The following is an 18,196-nucleotide window of genomic DNA, read 5'->3' as shown; positions in this document are numbered from 1 at the left end:
TAGAGACTTTTGCTGTAGTTAAATTTGTTGTAGTTGTAGGTTATATGTTGTAGTTGTAGGTTATATGTTGTAGATATTTCAAAATAAAATATGTGATGTATATATAAAATAATTATTTTTATCAACTAAAATAATTTTTATTAATAATTTTTACAAATTATCATAGTTTACTGTTATTTAAAATGTGATATATAAATATTACTTTATGTTATTTAAAACATTTCAACAGTTTTTTAAAACACCCAGAATTAAAGTAAAAATATTTATAAATATTTTTATTATGATTATATAATTTATTTGATATCGTAAATAGTTTTTTTCATTTTAAAGTTTCTACAGCCTATAAAACAAGGATGTAGATTTTTTGCCTAAAATACATAAGAAAAAAATTTGCTTTAGATTTTTTGTTGTAGCTTTAAAAATAAATCTAAAGCATGATTGGTAAAAGTTAATAGTAATTTGTTGTAACCTTTGACTAACAAAAATAAAGCTACAACATGATTGGTAAAGTTTAATGCTTTAAAAATAAATAAAGCTAAAGTAGAAAGTTAAAGCTGAATCAATCACCCAATTTAATAAAAAGAATATGACTGATTTATATCCTAGGTCAATTTCTAAAAACATTTTGTTTTTTTTTTTTGATTAACCTGGGGGTATCCCAAGCCTATCCAAGGGCACAGACTAATCTCCAAGGGGAGGTGCAGCCCACGGATAGACTCTCTCTCCGGGTATGCAAATGGGCCCTAAAGCATAGGCCCATATCCGTGTTGGTGTCCAGAAATCATGACTTAGAGCAACTCCAATGGTAGGTACACCATTGGAGTCCTTAACAATATAAAACTATTTTTTTTTTGTTTTTTACTTTTTGAATAGTGAAGGATTCTATTCTAAATTTTGTATCCAATGGTATTACCCATTATGAATCCTTAACAATAAAAAGAGAAAATGTGTCATATATTATAAATGCTATCAAAAGAGTTCGACCATAAGTTGATGAAACTTGCTCACAGTTTCATCAGAAGAGCCAACACTTGTGTTTCTTGAAAGCTTTGTGTCTTGAGGCATCATTAGATAATCAACCCAGTGATGTGGACTTCCAGTGCACATGAACTCTTCCACAATCCGTGACAAGGTTTCTTGTAGAACTCTTGTGGTGATTACATCCTTTAACTGCATTCTGCAATTAAAACACACACACAAACGTGTTTTTCATTGTCCCAATAATATATAAATATAAACAATCTAGATACAGATTTGAAACATACCCTTTAAGAACTTCACTGACAGCACTTTGCATATTTGTAATCAAACTCGGCATTGCATTGGTCACAAGAAAATCAGCACTTGATAAGAACTTCTGTTCATCATCTCTATCAATGAGATCTAACTCTTCCTGAGAAAAGATCACAGGACAAGGGGCAGACAAGAACTATATCAAAGACTAATCAGCGTACAAACAGTTTTAGTTCTTTTCAGTATAGAAAACAAGAAAGCTGATTCCAAAATATTAATCCAAAATTTTCATTTGCATAGTCATTACCATAACTAGACAGAGCTACTAGAAAGACAACCCAACAGGTTGTACTAGTTGGGGATGAGACGAGTAGAGCATACTGAATGCTGCTTAGAATCAAATGAGAACAGGAAAGAACGTGTGTAGTGTCGATTAACAAGTAGAGAATAGGGGAAAGCATACCAATCTTACAAGTATCAGGGGCATATAATCTGTCTTCACTCTCTCTCTCTCTACTGCAAGGTAGACAACAATCTCAATCAAGCCAAACAATAGAACCACAAGTAATTAATAACATCTCTGACATCAACATTCTGATACGCCAAAGCTTGATCTTTTCATCTAACCAGCCTGAGCTTTATCAGTGATTAGTCCATGTGGTAAGAAAGCCTTCCTTCTGCAACCGAAGATGAGATGAAAGCACAAGATATGTCGCAACATCATTCTGCTCACCTCTACAACTCCAGAGAGTTAGTTACAGCAACAGATTAGTACTCACTAAAACTCCCAATTGAAAAAGGAACAAAAATAAAAAGAAAGATAGAACCTTGTATCAGAGCTAGGATTGAGCTCAGCTTCACTTGGAAGAAACTGAAACCAAGAAACATTATGTAGACCCCCCTGTGGAAGCAGTAGTAGTACAAGGTTATCAAAATCAATTCTTTTCTCCCAAAAGTGAATGGCTTTAGTATGAAGAAGAAGAGGTTTAGAATCAAAGAGAAGACTTACAATTGTGAAAACATTGGTCCACATCGTTTTCTCCCACTCAAACAAACTCACTACTTTGATGAATCGTGAAGACACTATGAAGCTCGGAATCACGAGGGAAGCACGATTCCAATCATAAAGGCGGAAGAGAGGAGAATCTAATCACATAATCACGATTCTGACGATAATCACATAATCAAGAAGCTTATCAATCTAATTCTGCAGATGGCGGAAGAGAGGAGAATCTTTGGAGCCTGAGGAAATTGATGGACGATGGAGAAGAAGAAGAAGACCAATCACAAGTTGCCAGCGCACTAAGGATCAAGTCCATAAAAGGTTTAATTAAGGACTGATCCTTAACTTGTGAAATTTTTTTATTATTATTTTAATCTTAAATGCACAAGAATTTGTGCTAAGGATTGGGTTAAATCCCCCATTGCGGGTGGTCTTAGTTCTTTCCAGCATGGTTCGAATTCACAACCTGGGTGCAGGAATGAGCCCGTCCTTACCATTAGGCCATGATGTTCTGGAACTAAAAAGATCTTGTTTGTATGCCGTCAGTTTATGTATGAATGTTTGTATTTCAGTTTTGAATGAAAAAAGAAGCATGTCATATAATAAAAAGGGAGAATTTGGCCGATATTCATAAGGAGGAAAAGAATGTAATATATAGCCATGCTACAGTATGTATTGATGGATGCGACAGGTTTGGTGAAGATTTCCCGAAACGAACCCTCATGGCGCGTGTGCGTGATGAAGCAGTAACTAGTAAAAGACATGTGCCTAATTGCGGTGTACCAAACCTATACATAGAATAGTTAGTCATTTAGTATCCTAACCACATGAAAATAATTCAAAATTAGGGAAGTTCCCGCTCTTAACAAACATATGGCTGATATTCTTTCATTTATTAAAGGCCAACTATAAACCATACTGCTTCTAGGTTAACAATAGACAGTGGAAAGGTGAAAAATGTCGGAAGAAGACGACAGCGGCAGAGTAAAAGCACTGGGATACAACGTTCAGGTTTGGATCGTTCCACATTAAAATGCTTTTATTACTTCGATTCTCGTAGGTTTCGATTGGTAATACGATAAGGAGGGTAACGTATATAAGGACAGATAGATCCAAACTTGATCTGCATTCATCATCTGTTTAATATACTAAATCTAAATCAGTATGGAAAGTTTATCATTTTTAACGATTTAGCTTAGCATAAATGAAATAAATAAGACGACTAGACTATATACTTCATAACGATATGCCGTAATGAAACTAAACAAGTGTTTGTAAACGTTTGTGTGCAGATGACAGAGATGTGGGATCAGGACAACGTGAATCTGGTTACGGGATACTGGGTGCGTGAGGAAGACGGGAAATGGATATTCGACTCCGTTGCAGAAGAACGAAGGCAACACATTCTCCTGAATCCGTTCATGGAATATGAAGACTTAGTGAAAAGGGTGAAAGATACACTACGCATCGTCGAACCAAACGTGACAGTCAAACTTTCATACCAATATCCTCCATGGATGCAGATTGACGATGGTGATGGGTCAACACCGCAATTCATATCAGATGACCATGACGTTGAAGAGTTTGTGCTAATGAGGCGCAAAATCGAGGAGGTTAACTTGTTTGTCACCATCTCAGTGCATATAAACGAAGGCACAACAGGGGAAATGAAAACGGCATTTACGAAGGGTCCACTTCAACCAGTGATCCGACCCGTAGATGACGATGGGTCTGATAACGATGAAGAGGTGGAGGAAGAGTGGCTAGAGTTTGCGATGTCGGAAACACCGCTAACATGTCCATACCAAAAAAACGACGTTGGGGGTACTTTCGCTGTTCCAAGAAGCCAGACTATTCCAAACAGAGAATGTGGAATAGTCATCCGTGAGCCGATACTTCACCTTGCTAGCCCTCCAAAGGAAGCACCATACAAGGGAAAAGGGAAAGCGATTGCAAGAGATGATGTCGAATATGCAGATGGGATGAATGTCCATATCACTCAGACGTCATCAAACAGAGGTCCATATGGAGGAAATGAGGAGAGCAGTCGAGCGGTCAGACGTCGCTTGTTTGATCAACCTTTTGAACCCGATAACGGAGCTGTTGTAATTGAAGAACATGTCGCCGCGGAGGCTGAACCGATAGACGCGCCCAACATGACAGGAGAATCCGGGTTGGCCCCACATAGCAGCCTCTACACATGGACGCGATTTGCAAACACATTACATGATCTCCTCAATGACGAAAGCTCCGAACCAGTACTATTTGCAAGGGATGCGCCACCGGTTATTGACAGATGCGAAGCTGATGGTTAGTAATATTATTGTCTATACTATAATATTGAGTAGTCTGTACTGTAATATTGGTTAGTAATATTATTGTCTATACAATAATATTGAATAGTATGGATTAAATACTAATCCTTCTGTCCATGTATTGTAGGCATTGATGCAGCTTTAGAAGCGGTACCTTATGAAGGTGACAACCTGTTTGTTGGACAAGTATTCAAGTCAAAGAGCGACTGCAAAATCAAAATCGCTATTCATGCCATAAATAGGAAGTTTCACTTCAAGACAAAGCGCTCAACCCCAAATTTTATGGTTCTGATATGTGTTGCTATTGACTGTCCATGGCGCATCTACGCAGCAAAACTTGATGGCAGCGGCAACTTTCAGATAAGGCAAGCAACCCTTAGGCACAGCTGTTCCGTTGATGCACGCAGAAACTACCACAAATTAGCAACGACCCAAGTCATTGGGGAGATAATACAATCTCGTTTCATTGGAATCAAGCGAGGGCCAACACCAGCAACAATAAGAAAAATGATGCTCGACGATTACAATGTTAACGTTTCGTACTGGAAATCATGGCGTTCCCGTGAAATCGCAATGGAAAGCGTCTTAGGATCGATGGCTGGAAGCTACGCACTCATGCCGGCATACATGGGGCTGTTACAAATGACAAACCCAGGTTCCATTTGTGTACTAGAAAAGACTGAGACTACAGAAGGATGTATGCTTTTCAAGTATGCATTCATAGCTTTTGCCGCATCCGTTAGAGGGTACAGGTACATGAGAAAAGTAATAATCCTCGATGGCACAAGTTTGAAAGGAAAATATGGAGGATGCTTAATGTCAGCTTCTGCCCAAGATGGGAATTTTCAAATTTTCCCACTTGCTTTCGGGATCGTTGATAGTGAGAATGATGCATCTTGGGAGTGGTTCTTAACACAGTTGAAGTCTTTTGTCTTGGATTCAGCCCAGTTGGTGTTTGTGTCAGACCGCCACGGAAGCATCTATAATGCAATTGCAAAGGTTAGTTTGTGTGATGTATACCATTCTATATAAAAACGTAGCATAGTTTAACCAATTTTTATGCGAAAATATGATCCAGGTGTACCCTTCTGCGGAACATGCCGCATGCACCGTACACTTGTGGAGAAATATTAAGGCGCGGTTCAAATCACCAAGACTGGCTTCTCTCATGGGAACTGCAGCAAGCGCATATACGGTGGAAGGATTCAATAAGGTGTTCATCGCTATTCAACGTCTGAGCCCTGGGTGTGCAGGATATTTAGTGGACATTGGTAAACATGAAACTTATAAACTATTCTGCAATACATTATAGAATAGTCAATATTTTGAAACATCTCTCTTTGCGCAGGTTTTGCTCACTGGACCCGTGCTCATTTTCAAGGCGACCGTTACAATATAATGGATTCTAATATTGCCGAGTCATGGAACGCGGTATTGAAAGAAGCTAGAGAGTTTCCCATGATTTCAATGTGTGAGTACATACGTACAACAATTATGAGTTGGTTTGCACTTCGGCGTGCAAAAGCTATGGAGCATAAGGGGACACTGACACCGAAGGTGAAACGCCAGGTTGAAATAAACTTTGAAGCCTCGACTTCGTTCGCTGTTTGTGGAATTAGTGAAACAGAGTTTCAAGTGATGTCCCAATCTGGAGAGTGTTTCTTGGTCAACCTCTTAGCCGGCACATGCTCATGCAATGCATTCGAGCAGTTACGTATTCCATGTCGTCATGCCGTCGCTGCAGCTGGGCGAGCAAATATACCAACTGAATCTTTGGTGGGAGCTGTGTATTATGCAGACACATGGCATAGTGCTTACGAAGGGAAGATTTACCCCGTTCCATCAGTCGGTGGAAACGACTTTGGAGGTGAATTTGAAGGGGATCTATTACCCCCTGCGGTTAAGAGACCACCTGGGAGGCCTCGCAAAGTCCGCATATTGTCGAGGGGGGAAGATAAGGTATGTATTTTTTAGATATGAATATACTATACTATAAGACTTCTTATCATAGTATAGTAAAAGAAACGAAACTTTTGGGATGTGTAACAGCGTGCTGGAATGAAGGCATGTAGGAAATGCACAAGGTGCGGGGTTGAAGGCCACAACAGGGCCTCCTGCCGCAATGCCATATAAAAAAATATGTAATGACGTGGGAAGGGAGTATGGAAGGTGGGCAAATGAAAAAGTTTTTGTGCCCGGCGCAGTCAGTGTTCCACTACATCTGAACCGATGGAGTGATGTTTCGGTAACAACTACGGTGTTTTCAAGGTTCTAAAATACTGGTGTATACGCAAACACATTTGCGGTATACATAAGTATTTTAGACCATACCATAAGTTGTTAAAAATAAGCATCTGTAAAGAGTGTGTCGATGCGGTTGTAAATAGTTGCGCCGTAATGTAACCTTCTTTTGTGTAAGATAAATGAAAAGACCCGTATTCCCGTCAGTGTTTAAAGTTAAAAGTTTGGGACAACAACTAAATTTCAAGCAGTAACATACTAACATGACTTTGCATTGCAAACATGAAGAAAAATAAGAAGACAATATGAGTTGAAAAGATATAACAGTAACAAATACATAAGATTATGAACACTTTTCACCACGACATTAGCAAAGAGGAAAAGCCAGTCTATATTATTGTTACTTATAGTATAGACAACGTAATAATCAATTAGGGGTTACAAACACACCTCGATTTTCGTATATGTAACCTAATGATATGAATATGAAGTCAGACAGAATAAGAAACAGAGTCAACAACCGCAATTATAAAGCGACAGATGAAAAGAGACTAAGGCATAAATAATAAGATATTATCCATACTAGAGATGATATAGTATAGTTACTTCTATTGAAAAAAAAAAAAATTAAATGTGTGCAAAATTACAAGGATGTTATAGTTGGTGGAAGGTACATATAAGAATAGAATACGAATAGAGGAAAAGGTCGAAAATTGTGAGTTTGGGGGAAATATAGTAGAGACGGTATATGATACGTCAAATGGAAAATTGTAATAGACTATTCAATACTCATTTTAGTCTAAACAGATGCAAACATATGTCATATTCAATGTTAGAGGTATAGTGCCACAGTGACATATAAAGAGGATTAAAACGAGAAAATTGCAAATGGGTAATCTAAATTTAACATATCTTACAAACACAAGCATTATCAATAGACATATATGGAAACTGCAATGTTAAAAGCGGAATAACAGACTGATTAAACAACAACAGGGATAACATACAACACCAGTCCACAACAAATTAAAAACAACAGAAGAACAACAACATATTATAAGCCGACTTATTTTCCAGCTGCAGCAGAACCGAAATAGATAGGAAAAAGTTAATCTGCTGAACCACACATAATGAGTCCTTACTTGAAACAACGAGATGCAATGATTGCTGTTGCAACTATAAAACCAACCCAGGAGATTGACAAACAGTGGCGGATCATTTTCTCCCTCGCAGCCGCCTTTATCAATTCGACCTCCAGATTCTTATCGGGATCGACAGCAGGAACGTCGTCGTCAAAGCGGACTTGACTCTCCTGAACACTATTCCAATCCCGGAGGAGTTTAGCGTTTGCTGCTTTCAGCTGTCGAATTTCATCTCGTTGGCGGCGCATTATGTCTCGAGCCTCCAATAAGCTTGCCTTCTGCCACATGCATGCTTTCTCCTCGTCTGACCAAGCAACGAAAGTATGAACCTCACATCGGAAGTATAGCCGACCGGGATTGTCATCAGACCAGGATTTAGTTAACGAGGTCTTTCGACCACAATGACATAGAGGGCCGCCGTTCTTGTTGCCCTCTGATAAACGAAAAGAATTGGCATATGAATAATCACTAATGCTGGTTGACATGGTTACAGACGGAGGCGTGGAAAGGGAAAGTGATTTACTAGGGTTAAGAGGGGATGAGAAGATAGTGTGGACAAAAATGAAACACGTCGGCAAAGTAAAACAAATATATAACTATTATATAGTAGCCTAACAACAACGTAGCAATAAACTGAAGTATGACAATTACAACTAATTTTTAGGAAAACCATACTAAAGTTTCTTTGGAATAGTATACGTATATATGAGAAAAACATAAACTCTACTCACTATGTAATCCAACCTATAACCCATAAACCCTAACATAACTTATATACCGCTAACCCAAACATAAACTCTAACAATAAACACAGAACCAAATTTCACGAAAACATGTAATCCAAACTATATACATGTAACAGAAAACCCACACTATATTTCGTGTGGAATAGTATACGTAGAGCTGAGGAAAAACGTTAACACATGGCCTAAATCCAAATCCGAACCATACACACAAACCTATACTAAACGATAAACCGTATACCCAAACGCTAAACCCTAAACCCAAACACTAAACGATAAACCCTAAACCCTAAACAATAAACCCTTAACCCAAACGCTTTACTCTAAACCGAAACAGTAGACCATAAACCCAAACCGTATACAGGTAACCCAACCACTATATCCAAACGATAAACCATAAACCCAAGCAATAAACCATAAACCCAATCAATAAACACAAACCATAAACCATACACCCAAACCATACGCTAAAACCTATACCCAAACTCTATACCCTAAACCCATACATTATACCAATAAACCCAAACCCAAAATAATAAATCTAAACCCAAACACTATACCCTAAACCCAAACTGGAAACCATAAACAATAAACCTATGGGTCAATGGTATACCATAAACCCAAAATGGAAACCATAAACCCTAAACCCTAAACCCTAAACAATAAACCTATGGGTCAATGGTATACCATAAACCCAAAATGGAAACCATAAACCCAAACCGGAATCCCAAACCGTATACCGCTAACCCAAACATATATATTTTGAAGGAAAACCATAAATCCAAACCATACGCTAAAACCTATACCCAAACTCTAAACCCTAAACCCATATACTAAACCATAAATCCAAACCCTAAACAATAGACCTAAACTCAAACGGTATACCATAAACCCAAACTGGAAACCATAAACCCAAACCGTAAACCATAAACCCAAACCGTATAACGCTAAACCCAAACTGGAAATCATAAACCCAAACTGTATACCATAAACCTAAACCATACGCTAAAACCTATACCCAAACTCTATACGCTAACCCATACATTATACCATAAACACAAACCATAAACAATAAACCTAAACCCAAACTAGAAACCATAAACCCAACCCGTAAACCATAAACCCAAACCGTATACAACTAACCCAAACATATATATTTTGAAGTAAAACACTTAACCCAAACCTGACGCTAACACCTATACCCAAACTCTAAACCCTAAACTCATACACTAAATCATAAACCCAAACTAGAAACCATAAACCCAAACCGTAAACCATAAACCCAAACCGTATACCGCTAAACCCAAACATAGACATTTTGAAGAGAAACCATACTATATTTCGTTTGGAATAGTGTACGTACATCCGAACCATACACTAAACCCGCACCAAACGCTAAACACTATACCGAAACGCCAAACCCTTAAGCCAAACAGTAAACCATAAACCTAAACCATACGCTAAAACCTATACCCAAACAATATACCCTAAAACCATACATTATACCATAAACACAAAACCCTAAAAAATAAACCTAAACCTAAACCCAAACACTATACCCTAAACCCAAACTAGAAACCATAAACCCAACTTGTAAACCATAAACCCAAACCGTATACCCCTAACCCAAACATATATATTTTGAAGGAAAACACTTACCCAAACCTTACGATAAAACCTATAACCAAACTCTAAACCCTAAACCCATACACTAAATCATAAATCCAAACCCTAAACAATAAACCTAAACCCAAATGGTATATCATAAACCCAAACTGGAAACCATAAACCAAAACCGGACGGAATCCCAAACCGTATACCGCTAACCCCAACATATATATATTCGAGTAAACCATACTATATTTCGTTTGGAATAGTATCTATAAAACGCAGTTACCTAAACATTCTATCTATGATTTGGAATAGTTTACTCAGAAGTTACTATATTTCATCGCCATAACCATATGATATTTAATTGAGTTTCAAATATTGAGGAAATTGATGTTGGTTACCAAGAGTAAACCCCACCAATTTGTGATATGAAAATACAGCAAACTAAAGGGAAAATATGTTAGGTTTAGCTAACAGAACCAAATAAAGTAAATTGTAACAAGGTTACTCGGGATGTGTTCACGATCAAGTAGAGAAACAATTACATAATTGCATAAAAAGTCAGACAAATTTAGGAGCCAATGGAAAAGTTATTGAGGTGATCCGGATTGAAAGCAGCAAAAGCTTCAACTGCGTATGTCTGTGCTGCAATTGCAAGATTCTCTACGGTGAGATTGGCGACCTGGGCAAGATTATTTGTTGCATGCAGTTCCAAGAGAATATGGGTTGCAACACACGATAATCCTGAGTCAAATTACAAGCGGATGTAAGCTACAGAAACAAAATTCATGAAATGCACACATCTTCTATACCAGTTTCGTAAATAGAATGTAACTAACGTACCAGTTGGTTCACAACATAAGGGTAGATCAAGCCGGGTTATGGGAAGAGGTGATGCAACAGCTGCCTCGTTAACTGTGTTTCCCCCATTGTGACGTATAAGCAATGGCATCAAGATTATAAAAGGGGTAAGCAGTGCTTCCAATTGTGAATCCTGCACACACACAGGATTGCAGTCTAAAACCTGTATGCACCACTTCGATATATCAATGACAAGACCAATCCAATGCCTTCCGTCAACTTGAAATGGGCAGTATAGTGCTTTAACATCGTTCCCCCAGCTCATATTTGGAAAGCATGGATCCCCAAAAATACTTGAGAAACTGAATTTGGCAATGTCTTGAACATGAATGAATTGCTGGTACTCCCCACGAAGCGCATGCACGAAACTGCCTGGCAAGAAATCATAAGATTTTATACCCTCTTTACGCAGCCTCATTCGAATAAATGTAACAACCAGGTCAGCGGCCTGAAAAAAAACAAAAGATTAGGTCTGTAGCATGAAAGAAAATATTATAGAGATTCGATTACCTTAATTGGTTGCGGCTGAGAAGATTCAAATAAGGACTTGAAAACAGAATTGTCAACAATAACACCTTCTCCAAGATTGTATTCCCTACAAAGTGTTCCCATGTTAAAATCTTAAGAGTAGCGAAGAAAACATAAACGTAAGCAAACCTGTGCGTATGCATAACAGTGTTAAACCCAGCCAGACGGAATGCATTCAGACGATCTAACGGAGAAAATCCCCCAACCAAAGGGCCAACGATTGTAGGTGTCTCAAATGTCGATGTGGGTTTGGTCGGTGAGCAATTTGAAGAGGGACACGCATCTGGAACAGGCGGAGATCCACTTTTCAACTTCGGTTTACGCGTGGCATTTTTCTTTGTTCCTCTTCCTCGACCCTTTCCCGGCTGAACCAATGGTGCTGGAGATGACAACCTCACCGATTGAAAACGAAGCCTTTTGCTAGCCCTCTTCTCCCCAAATTCAGAGGATGACGGGTTTGATTTTCTTTCCCCTTGATCTTTTGGGCAGGATAGAATAGGTGCTCCAACCGGGTCGGTTGGCAACGTTGGATCGGTTGGCAATGTTACATCAACAGGCGATGTAGCAACTATATTAGAAGAACTCTGTGGCACAGCCTCAACATCCATCTGTATAGGTGCAGGGGACGCAAATGGAGAAGAAAGCTGAGTAGAGGCCAGCTTAGTAGGTTCATCATCGTCCGGATGGCTTTTATTTAGATTGTCACCAGAATCATCCTGAAAAAATGTTAAAAAATTAGAAGTCCCTTATAAGATTAGTAACCTAAGTGTCCAACTCACATGCTCAGCATCCATCTGTATAGATTCAGGGAACTCTGGTGGAGAAGAAGGCTGACTAGAGGGCGGCTTAGTAGTTTCGTCATCGTGAGCGGGGCCTTTATCTACATTGTCACAGGAATCATCCTGAAAAATATAAAAAAAATTCAGATGAAGCTCCCAGAGAAAGTATAGTTCCTGACAAAGGCAATGAAACTGAACTATATCCATCCTAAATATAGTATAGTCCGATTGAAAAATATTAACAATTTCTAGTTTCAACATATTACTATATCCATCCTAAATATAGTATAGTCCGATTGAAAAATGTAAACAATTTCCCGTCAGGTTATTAATCTGAAATTAAAGATTCATCAGACCCACTTACATATAATTCCCCACCATAAACACCATCTGGTCCCGTCGCCTGGACCACATCAGTAAGCAAATCTTGAAAAGATGTGAACTGCTCAACGTTTCCATCACCACCAGGGGAGTGCTGTTCCAATAGACAGAATTGCAATTAACATGAGTCCATACCATTAATCAAAATAGTATACATAACACATACAGTTGTATCGTCATCCTTTGGGCCAGGCTTGCCTCCATCCTTTTCTACAACATGGCCACCAGGAGAAGTCACATGCAAGGTGACGGGAGTTAGGACTCCATGTTGATTATCTCGAGGAATACGATTGGAAACAGCTGCAGCTCATATGAGCACAAACATTTTTAAATTAAATATTTTAACCCATGTAGGCCGAAGCTTAAGAAATGTAAATACACAACAGTACCTCCTGCTTGATCTGGCATTGAACCTTGAGAAGACATTCGTGGTGCGGCTAAAACTTCCTCCTTTAAGGAAAGCATTTCCCCGGTTATGTGGGTTTTCAGAGTGCCTAACAATGGCCCTGCACGTGCATATAGTTCGTCTGCTAAACAACGCACAAGATTTTGAACATCCAATGTCACACCATGATCACCGACGCGTGAATGGCCATCTGTATTGGAGGTTTGACCATGATCTCCACTACCAGCGCCTAATCCCTGTGGACCATGACCACCCTTCCATTGCTTTGCAACCTGTGCCTTTACACCACCATGCCATGTATTGATTTCAAAAGGAAAGCCTTCGCGAATCAAAGAAACCATGTGAGCAACTCGGAGATCTTCCACCTCATCTGGAAAAGAAGGTGTGTCAGAGGCTTCACATAGGATGGAACGAACTGAAGCCTGGAAAACAAAAAATAGCAAACGTTTCAGCGTTCTCATAAAGAGGGGATCGTAAGGGAAGTATGTGGGAAATGGTGACACTTTACCTGGCCAATAAGTTCTAGGTTTTGAACAGTGACTACATTAATTTTAACCGTCCTAGAACAGACGGCATCAACAATGTCTTCTATTGGAAGCTCGTCGTTCACCAAATCTTCCCCTAAACGTGGTTCCACAATAATTTGTGGACAGCTGCACACTGTAACCAGAACCATAGCATGCGCAAAACCTTGTATAGCCAGTGTATCTTGGGCTAATTGTTCTGGCAACCTAATCTTTCCGCTTGAAACAGTTAACAGAAATGACTCCCTTCCCCAAGGATAATCCATAAACTGGCCAATATCCCCGACCATTTCAACAATCTCTGGTCTAATCTGTGTTGAACCACTTGTTGGGCATAATATACCTTCTACAAGCAAAAGAAGAGACAAACGCAATCTGGTGTCCTCATCTTTGTATTTGTCTTTCTGAGCCAACCTGCATATGATCCACTCTGGGGTTATCGTCTCCACGTCACCAAATAATGATTGCCAAACGACTCCATCACCGCCTAACTGTTTCAGTTTTGATTTGGCCTTTTTTTTTCCTTTTCCCATCCGTTGGGCCCCCACGGTTGGCGTTGGCGGTGTCCCACAATTGAGACCTGTAACTAAGGCGAACTCCCCAATACCATAACAAATGGGCTTCCCCGCAAACAACCACCATAGCTCATACAACTTCTTCGTCACCAACTGACGCGACAACAGCTGATGTGCAAACATTACTGAAAAAGTATGAGAACCCATAAGCATTAGCAGTCTAAACTGAGACTCCGCCAACAGCTCTTGTTGAGAATCCGAAAGTGCCGCTTTAACAACTTCTATCCACCTTAAATTGAAGTAGTTGTTAATTCTCTTCCGGCCAGAGGGTTCAAACCCTGTCTCAAACAACCGTTCAGGCAAACCTAACTCTTCCATCCTGTGAAGAGAAAATATATGAACGACCAAAAGGGTTACTCAATAGTTACACAGGTAAAAGGGCATATGCAATGCAATGGTACAAAGCAAAAGGACAAACATGAATATTGTATAGTATTCTACTATATTATTCAGGTTTTTCGAATAGACTAAGAATGTTCCCTTCTATAATTGCGGACATGAATGTTGTAAAGCTAACTGTACAAAAATGAATGATGTATAAAATCTGCTATACACACCAAAAGGGCCATAAAGTATCAATTCCAGACATTAATGGTACAAATCAAATGGTTAAATAATGAATATACAGACAAACACGGACCCATACTATTTATCTTTATTGAATAGTCTACGAAGTACGCTGCTCAATTATAACTTCACTGAATATAGTAAACAATACTACATCTATTTACCGAATAGTCTAGGAAGTCGTATTCTGTATATTCAGTTCACCACTCTAACAATCGAGAAACAGAAACAGAAGGTTCAGTTGTTGCTATACACACCAAAAGGGCCATAGAGTAACAATTCCAGGCATTAATGGTACAAATCAAATGGTTAAATAATGAATATACAGACAAAATTGACCCATACTATTTATCTTTATCGAATAGTATACGAAATCCCCCTCTCATTTGCAACTTCACCAAAATATAGTCCCATACTACATATATTTATCGAATAGTCTACGAAAGTCGTATTCTGTATTTTCACTTCGCCACTCTCACAATCGAGAAACAGAAACATAAGGGTCGGGTGTTGCTAGCAAACAATCAACATTGATACGTAGTAAGGAAAAAAAAACACAGCCATGCCTATAATAACAGCGAAACAGTTCGGATAATACCTTGCTCCTCCTCCGACGATACCCTCGGTCGCTCAGATCTGAAAAGTATTTCAGAAACAGGTATAAATAAAAAAACACAGAGGAGATTTTGTGCGAAAACAAAAATTTCCCCAAAACTACACTGAAATTGGACGCACCTTCCTTGAACACTGTTGAACCCGAAATCGTTCCCCTTCTTATAAGCTGTAAAAAGTTTAACTCTCTCCAAATCTTTATTTTTGTCGATTGGTGAAGGTTACTTTTGTCGCAATGTTGAATGTATCTCTTGGTTAGAGAAACTGTTCAGTTTCCTGCAGAAGGATAAATCGAAGAAGAGGTGGGCCCACCGTTTTTCACGCGCAGGTAGGAATATTGCTGTCATTATACATAATAATGGCTCGCATATCGTAGCCATAACTATGCTATGTGTAGAATCTGCGATATGTTTTTTGCTATTGTTATGCACTCCAATTTCCCTAATAAAAAAGAACATCTTGTTTGGTTTCTTTTCCTTTCGGCTAGCAATTTTAAAATAATAAAAAATTGGAACAGCTCTCTTATCTTCTCCTTTCGGTGGAGAATTCTTTTTAGAAAAATTTGCAACTTGTGTTTTGTAACTGGTGCTCACCAAGCTACTGCACCTCCTCTGTCAAAGCAGTTTTTGTTTTACTCTGCCACTGCGCAACAACTCCGTCATTTCTCTTCCTTTCGCGAGTGCTCATTCTCCGCCATGAAGCTTCTTCCTTGACATTAATCCACCATGGCGGCCATCGGAGTCTTTCACGCTCCATACTTCTTTTTATAGAGGAAGTTCGAGCAACAACCGTGTTCTAATCGTCCTTCCATCATAATAATTTTTCCGGCCATTTTTTTTCATTTTGAGCTTCTAGCCTTTAAAATCTGGGGATCGGCTCTGCACATGATTCATTGACAAATTTAAGAATTGTTTTGCTCATCGTAAATTGTTTTTGTATTAGTTAGTTTAAAATCAGTTTAGTCATGTTTATGATTATTTAAATGCTGATAATACGATAAACGCTAAAATTTAAGATTATATACTTATCCAGTGGCATTAGTTGTAATTAAATGGTTATGTTAAAGATTAGTTCATTTTCTACTTCAATTTTAATAGTATAAGATAGATTTGAACCATAGTATATATAAACTAAACACATAACGATATCTTATGCATGATGTGGCCGTTCACCCCATAAAAATCCATTTCCTTTTTAATATAGCCAATACATTCATGCACCATATAATGCAAAGCCAATTCTTTTTTCCTATTGATAGTACATTGACATACAGAAAAAATTTTATTCATCAAATAGAATAAGCGTGAAAAGAGGAACAAACATATTTTAAACCAGCATACAAGGATCAGTCATTCCACGAACAAGAAATAGCTCATTTACCATTTTCAAGCAAATCAGTACCCTTCACTTTCTCTTCCATTATCCTATCCATACGAGCTGCCATGTCTGGAGTCAGATAATTTTCCCAATCTCCGATCTTTCCTTTCCTGAAATACGCACTATTTGTAAAAGGAGAAGAATAATCTTCTCTCTCTTTATCTCCTTTGTTAGCTTCAAGATTCTTCAACGTCTCGAAACTGCAAAGATTCGCAACTTTCTCAACAACCCCGTTTTTCTCTTCCTCAGTTGTAAATCCATAACCCATGAACTCAGCCAATTTCTTCACGTGAGGCAAAGGATCAGCACTCAGAGTCTCATACTTAAGGAATAAAATCTGATCTGGATTCTCTTGGTGAGCTTTCCAATATGCCAGGACATGATCAAGATAAGGACCGTAGGCAGAAAAACCTTGACAGAACATATCAAAAGACTCCTCCAAACTAATGAGCGGGCCACTATCTGACCTTTTCTTTTGGAAGAAATGCCACAAGGAGATGAAAGTGTCCTTTGGGTCTCTCCAGATATAAACCATCTTACAACCCGTTTTCACAACCGAATCGGGTAGTAACTTGTATGGCATATGAGTTGAGAACAGAGTGTTCCCTTCGTCTTTGAGACCCTCAACTTGATGGAACAAAGGGAACTCGATCTCAATGAAAGGAATAAGCTCATGAGGGTTACGTTTTAGGAGAGGGTTCGTGGAATCATCAAAGCGAGATCTGTTGGCTATTACGAATGTTAGTGATTTGAGCCAAGTGGTACCTGTCTTTGGGTAGCTACAGATGAGGAAGTCATTGGGTCCTGCTTGGAAGAACTCTTGCGCGTAAAGGGAACCTTCGACGATAGGCTGTATCAACCAATGACCACCGTACCCAATCAGGGGATCTTTGGGCCTCCAGCCTTTCACGCGAGGCAACGTGGAGATCAGGCCTTGGTACCGTTTCAGTTGCTTCTCGAACTCTGTTGACTCGGTCTCGTCATGGCTTGGCCCGGTAGTGTCGGTTACGGTTTCTGTTGCCATTGGAGACAGAGGAAGAAGATTGGAGGAGATGTGCTTTTGATCTGTATGCGATGAGAGATGGTCGTTGTTCGAACAAGATCTGATCAGAGCGGGCTTTTTATATTATAAGTAACGATAGGGACATTAATATTTGTTTCTATTTGTAGTTATTTTTTTTTGTCAACCTTCTATTTGTAGTTATATTTATCCAAATTAGTATATTCAATTTTGATAAATACTAACTTTCATTGACAACAGATATAATATGGAAATAGACTGGCCACTATCCACATGC

The 18,196-nt window shown here is 38.8% G+C and overlaps 4 protein-coding genes across 4 annotated transcripts; all 4 read right to left on the bottom strand.

Moving 5' to 3' along the window:
• Positions 1-904: 904 nt before the first annotated feature.
• Positions 905-2,517, bottom strand: LOC130497715 (peroxisome biogenesis protein 3-2-like). The gene is made up of 6 exons (XM_056990748.1): positions 2,243-2,517; positions 2,061-2,134; positions 1,861-1,968; positions 1,697-1,749; positions 1,266-1,393; positions 905-1,177 (listed from the first exon to the last, which is right to left on the bottom strand). The coding sequence occupies exons 1-6, from the start codon at positions 2,254-2,256 to the stop codon at positions 970-972; spliced, it is 585 nt and encodes a 194-aa protein (XP_056846728.1). The 5' UTR covers positions 2,257-2,517; the 3' UTR covers positions 905-969.
• A 5,413-nt stretch (positions 2,518-7,930) lies between these two features.
• LOC108815419 (uncharacterized) lies at positions 7,931-8,419 on the bottom strand. The gene has a single exon (XM_018588029.1). It carries the CDS (start codon positions 8,417-8,419, stop codon positions 7,931-7,933), a length of 489 nt encoding a protein of 162 aa, XP_018443531.1.
• A 2,440-nt stretch (positions 8,420-10,859) lies between these two features.
• LOC108815418 (uncharacterized) lies at positions 10,860-14,660 on the bottom strand. The gene is made up of 9 exons (XM_018588028.1): positions 13,752-14,660; positions 13,227-13,665; positions 13,004-13,137; positions 12,821-12,931; positions 12,457-12,579; positions 11,807-12,393; positions 11,660-11,744; positions 11,132-11,597; positions 10,860-11,032 (listed from the first exon to the last, which is right to left on the bottom strand). The coding sequence occupies exons 1-9, from the start codon at positions 14,658-14,660 to the stop codon at positions 10,860-10,862; spliced, it is 3,027 nt and encodes a 1,008-aa protein (XP_018443530.1).
• Positions 14,661-16,832: 2,172 nt separating this feature from the next.
• Positions 16,833-17,937, bottom strand: LOC108816647 (cytosolic sulfotransferase 18-like). The gene has a single exon (XM_018589211.2). The coding sequence runs from the start codon at positions 17,920-17,922 to the stop codon at positions 16,894-16,896; it is 1,029 nt and encodes a 342-aa protein (XP_018444713.1). The 5' UTR covers positions 17,923-17,937; the 3' UTR covers positions 16,833-16,893.
• Between the last annotated feature and the right edge of the window lie 259 nt (positions 17,938-18,196).

The sequence above is a fragment of the Raphanus sativus genome, chromosome 7 (assembly GCF_000801105.2).
Source record: "Raphanus sativus cultivar WK10039 chromosome 7, ASM80110v3, whole genome shotgun sequence".
NCBI lineage: Eukaryota > Viridiplantae > Streptophyta > Magnoliopsida > Brassicales > Brassicaceae > Raphanus > Raphanus sativus.
The sequence above is the reverse complement of the archived record's forward strand: the minus strand, read 5'-3'. Positions and strand labels throughout refer to the sequence as shown.